We start from the raw sequence: 14,148 nt of genomic DNA on the forward strand, positions 1-14,148 counted from the left end.
ATTTCTAAGTTCTGCATTCTTGTCCCCGTCTCCATGACAATATCCTAGTAACCACTGTAAACACATAATAACATAGAAAGGGCTATTTCCGGCTGGGCTGACTTTAAATAATAAATGTATCCAATCGTTAATTAAAGAAACAGAATGCTCGACGTAAAAAAAAAAAACAACAACCTTGGGACCAATGAAATAGCAGAGGGGCAAATAATGCCCGCATTAAAACCGCGAGTCTCCAGAGCAGAGGTTACAGTGAGGCTAGCCGCAGAGCTAACAGTCTCAGCCGCTCACATCTGCCGCCTGTAACGTTACTGCATACTGTACCGTACATGTCCACCAGCATTTATTAACAAAACATCAATCCCGTGCTGTAACCTGCGAATGACTGCATAAATCTGAACGATAATGGACTCGAAGAGGGAAAAGGACAATGGTAAGTTAGTTATGAAGCGGTGTTGTAATGTTAGCCCGTGCTAGCAGCAGTAGCTGTCCACACACTGTGGTGCTGAAGAACCTTCTTTTACTGTCTATGTGAAGAACAAACAGACTTCTGTGATTATAATGGGTTGTGTTTTTATTATTTGAAGGATGTTTATTTAGTTTGGCAGCCTATTAAATGTAGTCTTGCATTATTGTGTTGTTAAAACGGTCTCTTTTTAGGGCATAACTATCGCTTGTTGCTCCGTACTTTGGTTCATTAAACACATGCTTCGGCTCCGTTGATTAAAGCAACTGCTGTTTGCGACAACTTTAAGTGGATCCTCGTAATCTCAGCTTTTCTGCTTGAGTCTGCAAAACTCCTTCAAGTGGGGGCTGTGTGTGTCGTCATTTTTTTTTAAGATGGACTAGAAAATATTTTTATTATCCAAGGTAATTGAGTCACAGAATTGTCAATTTGTTATTTGCTTTAGTCATTATATATATATATATATATATATATATATATATATATATATATATATATATATATATATATATATATATATATATATTTTAAATCAAACAGTTTAAATAACCTTAAAATAATGTCAATAAAAATATCAATTACATATTTTATGGACAAAATGTTTGTCAAAGGTTCTGACAAATGATTCCTAAATAAAATGTAATATTGTATAATAATAATAATAATAGTCTGTAGTAATAATAACAGCATTTTTTAAATGGTTTGTCTTCTACATTAAAAAAAATAATAATAATAAAAATGAATAAAATAAAAAACTCAGTCCACTACAGGAAAAACGTTACAAAGCTGGTATTATTACATTTACAATCTGCAATCATTTGTTAATTTATTTATTTAGTAAATTATTTATTATTATTATTTATTATTAAGTTATTATTATTATTATTTTTTAAAGAAGAAGAGACAACAAATATGGAAGGACACAAATATGTTGTTTTAATATAATGATAAAAATGTTTGAATAATAAAAAAAGAATATTTGCTGGCAATTCAATTAAACTTGGAGGAGATCTGCAGCTGTAATCCAGTCTTTTAGAATTAAACAAAAGCGACACATAAAGCGAGATTAAAACTGTAATCACCATTTGAACCTTTGGAATCATTTAGAGTCACATTTATAATCTCTCCACAGAAAAATACTGAACAGACCAGAAAGCGCTTTAATAATCTACAGACTATCAAAAAACTGCTGTGTGAATTGTAATGACACACTTTCTCTTCATATTCCAGAAACAGAATGTGCAAAGATCACCACTGTGCTTCTGAAGTCCCGCACCGGGGAGTTCGAGTTGGAGTCCATTATGTTTCTCAAACTAAGGAATTTAGGTAAGACGATACCGAATTTAGTGTCTGGAGAATACATTCTCAAAATACACAAAAACACAATCTTGTATCTTCTCAGAATACACAAAAACACAATCTTGTTTTTATTTTATTTTTTGCAGGAATTTATGACCTTGGATGTATAGGAGAGTGTATAAACCTGCAGAGGCTGGACCTCTCTGCAAATAACATCACAAATCTGGGGCCTCTTTCATCTCTACGAAGACTTTTTGTTCTTAACTTGTCAGCCAATAGAATCTCTAATTTAGGTAATGTTATTTCAATCTTAATGTTATAGTTTTCAAAATTTTAATTTGCTGAAAATTTCCTCACCCTCAGGCCATCCAAGATGTACACATAGATGAGTTTGTTTTTTTCAGAACACATTTGAGGAAATATGACATCACATCACTTGTTCACCAATGGATGCTCTGCAGTGAATGGGTGCCGTCAGAATGAGAGTCCAAACAGCTGATAAATAAATCACAATAAACCATAAGTAATGCAAATCACTCCAGACCATCAGTTAACATTTTATGAAGTAAAAAGCTGTTTTTTTTTAAAGAAATAAAACCTATACCTTTATGCATTTTAACTTTAAACCATCACTTCTGGGCAGAATATATGTCCATAATCCATAATAACATTTTCTCCACTGAAAGAAGTTCATCTCCTGTTGTCGTTGTGCATCAAAATCCACCAAACATATTTGTTTAGAACTGTTTTAGACTGTTTTTGCTTGTAAACAGTGCTTGATTTGTGCAAATTTCTCTCCTTATTTAGTCTAAACGACTTTTTCAAGGGAGAAGGCAATATCATGGAGAGAGGACTATTAAAGGTTTAAAGTTAAAGACAGCTTAATGGATTTGTTTCTTACAAACATGCAGCTTTTCACTTCAATATGTTAATTGCTTGACTGTAGTCGTGGGGTTTAGTTCTGGATTACTGTGATGTTCTTATCAGCTGTTTGGACTCTCATTCTGATGGCACCCATTCACTACAGAGCATCCACTGGTGAGCGAGTGATGTGGTGTCAAATTTCCCCTAATCTGTCTTGGATGACCTGAGGGTCAGTAAATATACATTTTTACATTAACTATTCCTTTAATATGATTATACATAAACAGTGGCTTTAGAAAAAAATCACCAATTTTTTTTTTTGCTTTTTACTTTTTTATATGCACAACCTGAAATGAACACGGTTTTTGTTTAATCCAGCTGTATTTACTCAGTGGAACTTATAAAATCTAAGTTAAAAATATATAACCAAAAGAGAAGAAGAAACAAACAAAAAACAACAACAACAACAACCCAGAATCACTGGGAAAAGGATCACCCTCTCCTAAAAATGATTTGTATCAGGTTTAGCTAATCACCTTCTCAATGGCACACAAAGCCATTTAACATTAAACTGTGATCATTCTGATTTGCTCAGCATGAAAATAGCTTTTCCGGAACATTTCAGTCCTTTGTAACTGAGACTGAAGCAAACAATCAACTATGGATGTGAGAAGATCTCCGGGATAAAGCTGTGGACAGCCACAAGTCAGGAGATGGATACGAACAAATGTTAAATACTTAATGCCTAGAAGCACAGTGAAGTCTATTATTAAGAAGTGGAAGGTATTTGGTACAACACAGACCCACCCTGATCAGGATGTCGCTCCAAACTGGATGAAAGAGCTGGAGGAAACTGATCTGCAGGAATTTATGACAGAGTGTCATTGTGTCCATGTGACAACAATAACAGAAATTCTCTACAAATGTGGCTTGTATGGGAGGGTTTTAAGAAAAAGACACATGCAGTCATAACCAAAATGCACCTTGATGATTCTGAGGCTGATGAGACTAAATGTCATTGCATGGTCTAGTCAGAGCCAAGACTTAAACCTCCTTTCAAAATCTGTGAAATGATCTGAAGACTGCAGTCCACAAACGGTGACAGTTCTGCAAAGAAGAGTGGGCAAATATTGCAAAGTCTAGATGTGTAAAGTTAGTAGAGACCGAGATATATCCCAACACACTAAAGGCTGTAATTAAAGCAAAAGGAGGTTCGGCAAAATTCTGACACAAGGGGTGATCATTTTTCCATCTCTGTGATTATGGTTTTAATTAGTTTTTTTTTTTTCTGGCATATTGGTGTTATATTTCACTTGGATCTAATTAGAGCTGAATACAACTAAAACTGTGTACATACATACACACACACACACACACACACACACACACACACACACACACACACACACACATATATATATATATATATATATATATATATATATATATATATATATATATATATATATATATAATTGGTGCTATTATATCTGACTTTTGGAGTTGAACATGTTTTTTTCAGAACCCCTTTCCAGCTGTGAAAGTTTACAGAGTTTGAATGTTGCTGGTAATGTGATACCAAGGTAAGCTGCATTTTTAGCTACACATATTTATCTGCTATCCTCCTTTCTGTATAACACATGATGCATTGCACCTACAGTGTTGATAATCTTCATGCACTCAAGTCTTTAAAGAAGCTGGAGAGCATCAGATTGAAGGACAACACCTATAATTACACCAATCCAGGTTAGCGGGTTTCTGGCTTTATTAGTTTGTTTGATTAAATGTTTTTGGAGCTCTAAATCTGGTCCTTCATTCTTACTCATCTATTTTGTTATAGTCTGCAGGAATTCATTATACCGGACTCTTATTCTTGACATTTTCCCAAACATTAAAGTGTTGGATGGTGAGTTTGTAAATGTATTTTGCTAAACACTATTTTTTTTTCACATACAGTTGTTCATTTCATCCTCAAGTTATCTTTTTTTTTAATGTGTAATTTCAGGTGAAAGGGTGGTGGGACGTGGAAGTGACTTATACCAACTATGCAAAGACATTGATGATACCATTAAAGGTACTTGCTAGAATTTTAATCCTGTTATATTTAAAAGATTTTAAGAGAAAACCTCAGTGCACTTTAAAGGTCGTGCATGTTTAATGAATGCATGTTAACTTTGACAGTTGTTTTGAACTTTCTATTCATTAATATTTGTCTGTTTTTGATGTTGTTTATTTATAGCAGGCATGTATAAAAATGGCCAGCTGCCTGAGTTGCCAGACACCAAACCTTGGGTGGATGATGGTTTCTGGGAGATAAAGAGATCAAACAATGCCATAATTGATGAAGCCTGTAAACAATTCAGTGGTATGGACTAAAATGATCTTCATTAATCAAAACCATTTTCTAAAGCATTCTTCAAACACATCAGCAGTCCCATTTCCACAGCCCTAATTTAACATCTTTTTGGTGATCATCTCAACAGATGTTCTTCATGAATGCAGGCTGCTGAACAGTCGAGCAGCCCACGTGATCTCACAAAATGAATGGACCGTCAGCCTCAAGAGCCAACCAAAGCAGTATGCAGTTTAAATCTCGGAATCTCTCGATCTTATTTCGCTTCCATAAAAATGCATATGTTTTTTCCACAGCTTTTTCTATGTGTTTTTAAGTCCATAAGCTTGATGCATCACCGGTGCCAGAAATCCAAAATGCTCTGTGTTGCCTGCAGTGTGAGGGTTTAGTTTATTTTTGTAACTACACTTGAGTTCTTTCTGATTATCCATCGTTTAGAGAGACCGATACTGTAGTTACCCTTAATCCGGTTTGATCACTGTCTCAGGATGTTCAGAATCAAGACAATTCCTCTTTGCACTCCTAACACAATGCTGTATTTAACCTTATGCTTTAAATTATGCTCCAAATGCTGCTATTTGTATATTTCATAATGGTGAAGCACTTGTATTGTTTATTAACCACTTCTGAGGCTTTCCTATGTTGCTCTTCTTGTTTACATTTTTCAGTGAATGCATCATGCCCTTTTATTGTAAGCCTAATGTGGATTTTTTTTTCCTTAAATTGCTTGTTTCATACTATATTGCTTGTATTCGCTCAAGCCGCTTTTTGTTTTAAAATACATCAATAAATTGAATTATATATGATATAATGCCTCTTTGTATTTACATTTTGTTTGATAGCCTAATATATATTCATGCCAGAAAATGTCTTTGTGTCTGCGCTTAATAATCTTACACATAATGTGAAAAAGCAGACTATAAAAAAGTTTCAGAGTGTTTAAATGGTAAAAAAGTGCTAGTTTACCCAAGAATGATATATAAATCACGTACTCACCAATATGTTGCTCCAAACGGACATTCTTTCTTCCATTGAATACAAAACAAAAAACCCGAATATTGCCAGAATTTTCTTTGAGTGAACTATACATTTAATGTTGCATAAAATATCGTTCTGAAAACATTAAAGAAAATGTGGGTGTATGTATGCACTGTGGCATCCGATGCAGTAGGGGGAGTTCAGCGTTCGGCACGTCCGAGTTGTCAACTTCACAACCGAATGCAGAAAAGTGGAATAGTACATGGGGTTGCCAGGTTTTAAAAAATATTACAAGTTTTTTTTTTTTTTTTTTTTTTTAACATGTTGATGAAAAAACACGGATGTAACTTGTTTGGGGACATTTTTTTTTAATTAAAAACAAAATTTATTAAAAAAATAATTTGCTTACCTTTTATAAATAAAATTTTAGGTACTTCTGATCAATTGATATATTTATATATATATATATATATATATATATATATATATATATATATATGTGTGTGTGTGTGTGTGTGTGTGTGTGTGTGTGTGTGTGTGTGTGTGTGTGTTAAACTAAATAAGCCTAAATAATTTAATAAAAAAATATTCAAAAAAGTATATAGATTTTTCTGAACAATTGCGTGCTGATTAGGAAAATGTAATAATGTAACAATAATAATATAGGTATATAAAAGTAAATTTACGCCAAAAATTATGTATACACACACAAACACACACACATCTTATATACATAATACACACACATCTCATGTACATAATACACACACACACACATATGAAAACTTTTGCAGTAAGGTAACGTTTTATCGTCTTAGTAGTGTAGGCACAATCTGGCAACCCCAGATCCTCACAGCAGAGGATGAGACACGGAGAGCTGAACTGAGTTAGTAGTCCCTAGAACACGAGTAGCACAGGATGGCTGCTGGAAACGCGTGGAGGTCAACGGTAAGCACTATATTATATGAACAAACCATATATCCTAGCGGTTTGTGCTATGTCATATCAAATACCACTGTAAAGTATGAATGCAAGTATAACGTTATACTTCTTTGGCGCAGAAAACGTTGTGTTGCAATAGAGATGCCACAGGGGCCTTGTTTTACATGTCCTTCACACAGGCACCTAACGTTACATGTTTAACAGTTATCAGTCAACTCGTCTACGAGTCTTTTAACAAATATAAATAAAGTTAAGAGAATGACACGATGCGTGTTGATGTCGGCTGAATGCGTGGATGAATCACGCCACAGATTTTCAACATCAGCGTTCACACATGATGCTGTTTAACGCCCCAAAGAGTATGTAAACAACCAAGAGGCCAGAAAGGTCAGGCTGTAACGTTACAGTTTAAAACTACAGGCTTGCCTTTTCAGCTATTAAAACTTATCGAGAGATGCTGTGTGCGGAAGTGACGTGAGCGGGACTCCGGAAGTAAGAAAGTCCAGTTAGCGCGCAGCGGCTTTTAGACATAAAATATTGCAAATCTGACATGGACATTAAAATAGTCAGGGTGAGAGTTTAAAAATGGGTTTAGTAAAACAGCTGTTTTAAATGTGCTAGGGGAAACCTCTAACCGTCTGGAGGATGAAGGTCATCTCGACAAGATGATTAAGTGAACAAGAGCTCACTGATGTCCAGACTAAACGAGACCAGATGACCTTTAGTTCATGGGTTTCCCTCGTGCACTGACTGTTCTAGAACATACAATCATGCATTCAAGTGATGAGGACACGAGAAGATCCTTAGGTGTCCTTCAGACTGGTGTTTTACACATGTAGTTTAGAGTCATTTTACCGATATTGGATGGATGAAATATACAATAGTTGTAATTGATGGGGGATCTGATCTCTGCAAACCATAACTTCAGAATGATTCATTTGCACAGATATATAGCAGCCCCAAATATGTTTGGACACTCAATGCACCACTTAAAATGCATTAATGTAATTGGGGTAAAAAAAAGTAAAAAAAATAATAATAAAATGAAAAACACTAGACCTTTCATCAAAACTAACTTCATTTTTCTTACTGAAGGGATCTGTTAAGAATGTACCTGAGGTGACAGCCAAAAAGTGTTATGAAACTTACAATCATCTCAGTTCTTAATGTATATCTGTTATGATGTTGGGGTTGAACAGAGAAAATGGTTATGGATATTGGATAGTTCCCTTTCATAGTTTTATTATCTATAATGCAGTGGCACTCATGTATTTTTAAGTATGACTCTGAATGTAAATTAATTTAGATGTACAATTTTTCTTTTTTTTTGGGCAAAGTGTCCAAATTCTTTTGAGGCCGCATATCTTGCTTCACAGTTTTATGGCACCACTCTCTCACAGTATAAATTGCTTTTCAAAAAAAAAATAGGTAGTGTCCCCATCAGATCTGCTGTCTTCTTTGAGCAGTTTAATCATCAGTGACCCGTAGTCTTTTGTTTTAGGCTGATTGATTTAAATTGAATGTTCATATGATTGACCATGCAGGTTTGTGAAACTACACCAAGGATATTTCCTTACTTATTTATTAACTAACACTTAATCACCTAACTGATTGGCAAACGTTTTGCATTTGTTTAATCTTTTGACTTCAGGATGGTCCCTGGTGTAATTCACCTTGTACATGATTGTTTCCTGAATTGCTTTTTAAAAGCACATGGGTAATTTGCTTGCTTTTTACTAGATGGCTTGGGTTCTGTGTATCAGCTTGATTTATCTTCCAGTCTTATTGATCTGTTTGTACCTGTTAAAATGGTCTCTGCAGGTGTCCCATGTAATGGGAGCCATAAAGACTCAGAGCCCACTGCCCAGAACCTTCTCCAGAGGGGTAAGTACGAATCAGCTCCCCATGGCAATCTAACAATGGTAATTCCATGTTTCTGGACACTTGCCAAGGGCGACGCCATGTACTTGTTTTTTTTGTTTACATATACCATGACTGTATAATATTTTTTAAATACACTGTGTATATAGTGTGGTACACAAATATAATAAGAATTTAGCACCATGGTTTATGAAAGTAGTTTGTGGTCAAGTTTGGTCCGTTTCTAATTCTTACCTTTTTTAACATGAACCGAATTTCAGAAATAAAGTTGGACTTGAAATAAACTTGACCAAAACCAAAATGTTTTAATCGTCCCGAAATAAAATGTTTTAATATGTTAAAAATAGTAGGAAAATGGAATTTGATTCAACACTAAAATGACCTTAAGTGTGAAAATATACACATTTCGACAAGTAAATTATTAAATTATAAAATACAAATATTTTTATAGTAGTTTTATGAGTTTAAACTATATACTATATAGTTTGGGGAAAACAAAGTGGTACATAAAGGTCAGTATTTGTCTGAAAGGCAAGTACTTGGAAGAGCTTAATGCACAGCCTTGAGTATAAAGTTTAGATCACAAAAGCAGTCTTAAACATTAATTTTGTAGCCTGAAGAAACTGTAGGTGTGCCATTTGAATAGTTACTTTAGTCGAGATTGTTCACGTATAGGCGTTGTACTTATTGGCATTAGTAAACCCACAATGAGTCAGACCTATTCAAAACACACACTGCAGAAAAACTTCACCTGATGCCTTTGTTGTCCTTCTGTTCTAGAGACAGTTAAAGCAGCCAGCAGTGTTCAAACTTCATGACGTTTTGTACTATAGTAGTAAAATCTTCTAATTCCCTTTCTGAGTCCTCTGTTTTATGTAGAAAGTTTCAGGAAAATGTTGCCAGATTGTGATACTTGTGCTTTATTTTGACAGATTCAAACGGTAACGTTAATTCCTGGAGATGGAATCGGTCCAGAGATCTCCACTGCAGTAATGAAGATATTTGAAGCAGCTAAGGTACGTGTCTGTTGTTTTACTCTTGGGGAATGCAGCCTAGGCTGCAAGTTGCAGCAAGTGCATTATGCTGGTTTCTCCACGAGTCAGGCTTAAAATTGAGCTACCCTTTGTACACTGCTTTTAAGGCTTCGGTGTGAACTTCTTTTCTTACTCAGGCCCCTATTCAGTGGGAAGAGAGAAACGTGACTGCCATTAAAGGACCCGGAGGCAGGTGGATGATCCCTCCTGAGGCCAAAGAGTCGATGAACAAAAACAAAATTGGATTAAAAGGTACATTTGCAGAATGTAGGCACGTTTTCATTGCAACTTGCGCAAATTGAAATAGCGAATTGGAAATGCCTTAATTTTGCAAAAACGCCCGTATATCCCAAAAAAGTTTTATGCTTGCATGACGTGGTTTTGCAGGCAATGCGAAAAAATGACTAATTCGCAAAACTGACATAGGACAAAATTACATTTTAGTCGCATAACATTGTTTAATGGAAATGGCGTCATTTGCCAATACTTTTTTTATCGTCAAAGTTTTGCGCAAATTTTTTATGGTAACGCGCCTCGTCTCATATCAGGCATAGTGTGTATAAAACTTGCATGCTCAAAACTGAACTATGTTTCAGGACCCCTGAAAACACCGATTGCTGCTGGACACCCATCCATGAACCTGCTGCTAAGGAAGACCTTCGACCTTTATGCTAACGTGCGTCCCTGCGTGTCAATCGAGGGCTATAAGACGCCATACACCGATGTGGATCTGGTCACCATCAGAGAAAACACAGAAGGAGAGTACAGTGGAATCGAACATTTGGTAAATATGAGTGGTCCCCTGTATTTTAAACTATTTAACCTGTAACTCGGCCAAACCATCATATTCTTTTGATTTCTGCTTCAGGGTCTGCATTTGCAGGAATAGGTATTTAAACCCTTTGGATTTAAATGGAATTGAAACAAAATAATTGGTTCAGTTTAATAGAATTCTTGAGAATTGGTTTGAATCGCTGTTTTGAGCTCATGCCAGAGAATATAAAATGATGGGGTTCACATACTTTTTCTGCAACTCTATGTAGATTTATCCTTTTTTAGACCTTTAGGTCCAGTATAGCACAATAGAGTGACATTTGACTTTTGAAGCTCTCAGCAGCTGATTGGCTCCCTTCACAAATATCAAAGGTCGTGCTATTGCCATCTAATGCTGTCTTAACCAGTTTCTCACACAGTGCTGGCAGGAATTCAGTGGCACAGCTCATATTTCAGTGCTGTTTATGCTTTAGGTAGGTGCCACATGGCTGCTGTAAATCACTTGTCTCTGGTCCCAGTCCATAGTGTGTCAAATTGTTATGTGAAATGACCTTCAGGCCGTCATTCCATTCCTGCGATCTTCCCCTTGTCTGTTCACGTTATGAACTCATACAATACCGTTTAAGAGTTTAGAAAAATTAAATTAAATTGATCAAAAGTGACAGTAAAGACATTTGTAATGTTACAGAAGATTTGTTTCAAATAAACTTTTTTTTTTTTTTTGTACTTTCTATTCCTCAAAGAATCCTAAAAATGTATTGTGGTTTCAGCATTGATAATAAATAAGAAATATTTCTCGAGCTGCAAATCAGCATATTAGAATGATTTCTGAAGGATCATGTGACACTGGAAACGATTAAAAATGTAGCTTTACCATCTCAGGAATGAGTTCGATTTTAAAATCGATTCAAATGGAAAACAGTTGTTTAAAATTGTGATTAAATTATCATAGTATTATTGTTTTTTCTGTGGTTTTTGACCAAATAAATGAAGCATTTGAGAGCGATTTCTTTTAAAAACTTTTGTATTAATAATACCTACCCTAAACATTTGAAGAGGACTGTAAATTTAAAAATCCATTTACTTCTAAAAAAATATTTGTGGACATGAACTAAAAACACCTTTACAGTAAATGGTACATGATGTACATAAAACCTTGTTTACTGATCTAGTCCACCATATGAAACTTGCTCTGCAAAACTTAAATTGTACAGCAGTCATCATATCTTGGCCTTTTGTATGAACTAACCTGACCCTGTTTTGCCAAGATAAAGTGATTTGTACAGAATTGACTCTGTCTCAATATTATTTTAACTCTTAATCAGATTGTGGATGGAGTTGTGCAGAGTATCAAACTGATCACCGAGGAGGCCAGCAGACGCATTGCTGAGTATGCATTTGAGTACGCCAGGAATAACCAAAGAACCAGTGTCACGGCCGTTCACAAAGCCAACATCATGTGAGCATCACAGATCACATAGTAACACTGTAGCTATGAAGATTTCTACTGGTCACAAATGTATTGTTTTGTATCTAACTACAAAATAATCGTAAGATAAAATGCGTAATTCAGTGGTGTCTTCTAGGCGAATGTCTGACGGTCTGTTCCTGAGGAAGTGCAGAGAGGTTGCTGAGAATTACAAGGATGTGAAATTCACCGAGATGTATCTGGATACAGTCTGTCTCAATGTATGTTTACAAGACAACTTAATTCATTAGGCCTGTTGTACACCTCTTGCATCTGTAAAAAAAACGTAGGAAATGTGCTTTTGCAATTTTATTCAATTTTTATATTTCTATATAACTATTTCATTTTTAGTACTCATTTTTCAAATTGTAAAATAAAATGTAAACCAAAATATTTTATAAAATATATTTTCTTTCAATATTTACATTTTATTTCTTGTTATTACAGAAGCTTTTTTTTTTTTTTTTATAGATCTAGTGAAATCTGGAAAATACACAAATCTTTTGCATTGCTTTCAGTTGTTGAAAATTATATTTTGGGCTTAATGGAATTCGCTTCTCACACAGTAATTACACTTTGGGGTTGGCTTTCCTGTAGTTTCATCAACAATTACAAGTAAATGTGGTCCCCCTCCACCTGTAAATGTACATTTCAGGATGAACAAGTTTGTAATAATTCTCAAACCGAGGTATTAGAAGAAATATTCAATGTAGTGACTCAGAAATCACCTTTTCATTTTAATACAATCTTTCATACATGGCTTTGTGTTGTGATTATCCACTAGATGGTGCAAGATCCATCTCATTTTGATGTACTGGTGATGCCAAATCTTTATGGTGACATCTTGAGGTGAGACTTTATGAAGCATCATATAATATTAGTATAGGTGAAATGATCATCTATGAAGTGCAAGTGTCATCAGCCTTTGATTTGGGTTTCAGTGATCTGTGTGCTGGATTGATTGGGGGTCTTGGAGTCACTCCCAGTGGGAACATCGGAGCCAATGGTGTTGCTATATTTGAATCGGTATGTATTGAACTCTGGAGGATGATGCAGTAGCTTTACAATGGAGTGATTGATGATGAATAGAAATATTCCATGTATCATAATCCTTTTATTGTATATGTTAGGTACACGGAACTGCCCCCGACATCGCAGGCAAAGACCTGGCGAACCCCACTGCTCTCTTGCTGAGTGCTGTCATGATGCTGCGCCACATGGGACTGCACGGGCACGCTAAAAAGATCGAGACCGCCTGCTTCGACACCATTCGGGATGAGAAGGTAGGATCGGTCATTCGGACATGAATATGAACATGAATTTAGCTTCTACCATCAAGACAGAACATATTTGTACGTTTATTGCCCATCTTATATTTCAGGTTCTGACCAAAGACCTCGGTGGAAATGCTAAGTGCTCTGAGTTCACAGCTGACATCTGCCGAAGAGTGCAGGACATGGATTGAGGTTTATCTAGTGTCTATGTTCTGATCTGATGCCTAAAGAACTGATGGTCAAAAAAGAAATTAATCTTCGCATCATTCTGATATCTGCTCACGATTCTACTTGGTGTCTGCATTTTTGTTTCTCTTTTGTCTTAAATTCTTGTCCTTCAGTGACTGTATTTGTGAGCTGTTTTACTCTGTCAAAAAGGAACTACATAATCGAAGATAAACTGTATTTATTGTCTCGACATTTACTCTGGTTTGATGTGTTTTGAAAATGTGCCTTTCTGTCACATGACGGGAATCAAGATATTAGGGGCTTAAATACATAACGGTATATTGAATTATTTTCTTTTTCTTTAAAGTGTGGTTTTAATGTTAATATGCTTCACATTTTTATGCTTAAGCTTTTACATAAGGTATGAACTTTGCATTATGGTTAACAATTAATATAATTCAAACAGCTCTTGACCTTTGCTGTGTCAGTTGTGAAATGACTGTACCATCGAGATATGACTGTGGATGGAATATATATATATATATATATATATATATATATATATATATATATATATATATATATATATATATATATATATATATGTATGTATGTCTATTTTATGGACAAAACAACCGAGTCTTTTTTTT

The 14,148-nt window shown here is 35.1% G+C and overlaps 2 protein-coding genes across 3 annotated transcripts; both read left to right on the forward strand.

Moving 5' to 3' along the window:
- The first annotated feature begins 11 nt into the window (after positions 1-11).
- Positions 12-5,370, forward strand: LOC113067000 (leucine-rich repeat-containing protein 61-like). Of its 2 annotated transcripts, XM_026239172.1 has the most exons (10): positions 12-430; positions 1,694-1,789; positions 1,909-2,055; positions 4,149-4,209; positions 4,287-4,372; positions 4,467-4,532; positions 4,632-4,700; positions 4,866-4,991; positions 5,110-5,203; positions 5,276-5,370. In XM_026239172.1, exons 1-10 carry the CDS (start codon positions 403-405, stop codon positions 5,301-5,303), a joined length of 801 nt encoding a protein of 266 aa, XP_026094957.1. In that variant the 5' UTR covers positions 12-402; the 3' UTR covers positions 5,304-5,370. The 2 variants fall into 2 exon arrangements, with proteins under 2 accessions (XP_026094957.1, XP_026094958.1); XM_026239173.1 differs by having other exon boundaries at positions 13-430; positions 5,110-5,370.
- Positions 5,371-6,778: 1,408 nt separating this feature from the next.
- Positions 6,779-13,971, forward strand: LOC113067001 (isocitrate dehydrogenase [NAD] subunit alpha, mitochondrial). The gene is made up of 11 exons (XM_026239174.1): positions 6,779-6,905; positions 8,721-8,783; positions 9,713-9,796; positions 9,952-10,066; positions 10,411-10,598; positions 11,914-12,047; positions 12,175-12,277; positions 12,841-12,905; positions 12,998-13,082; positions 13,187-13,339; positions 13,438-13,971. Exons 1-11 carry the CDS (start codon positions 6,876-6,878, stop codon positions 13,519-13,521), a joined length of 1,104 nt encoding a protein of 367 aa, XP_026094959.1. The 5' UTR covers positions 6,779-6,875; the 3' UTR covers positions 13,522-13,971.
- The last annotated feature ends 177 nt before the right edge of the window (positions 13,972-14,148 follow it).

The sequence above is a fragment of the Carassius auratus genome, chromosome 50, assembly GCF_003368295.1.
Source record: "Carassius auratus strain Wakin chromosome 50, ASM336829v1, whole genome shotgun sequence".
Taxonomy (NCBI): domain Eukaryota; kingdom Metazoa; phylum Chordata; class Actinopteri; order Cypriniformes; family Cyprinidae; genus Carassius; species Carassius auratus.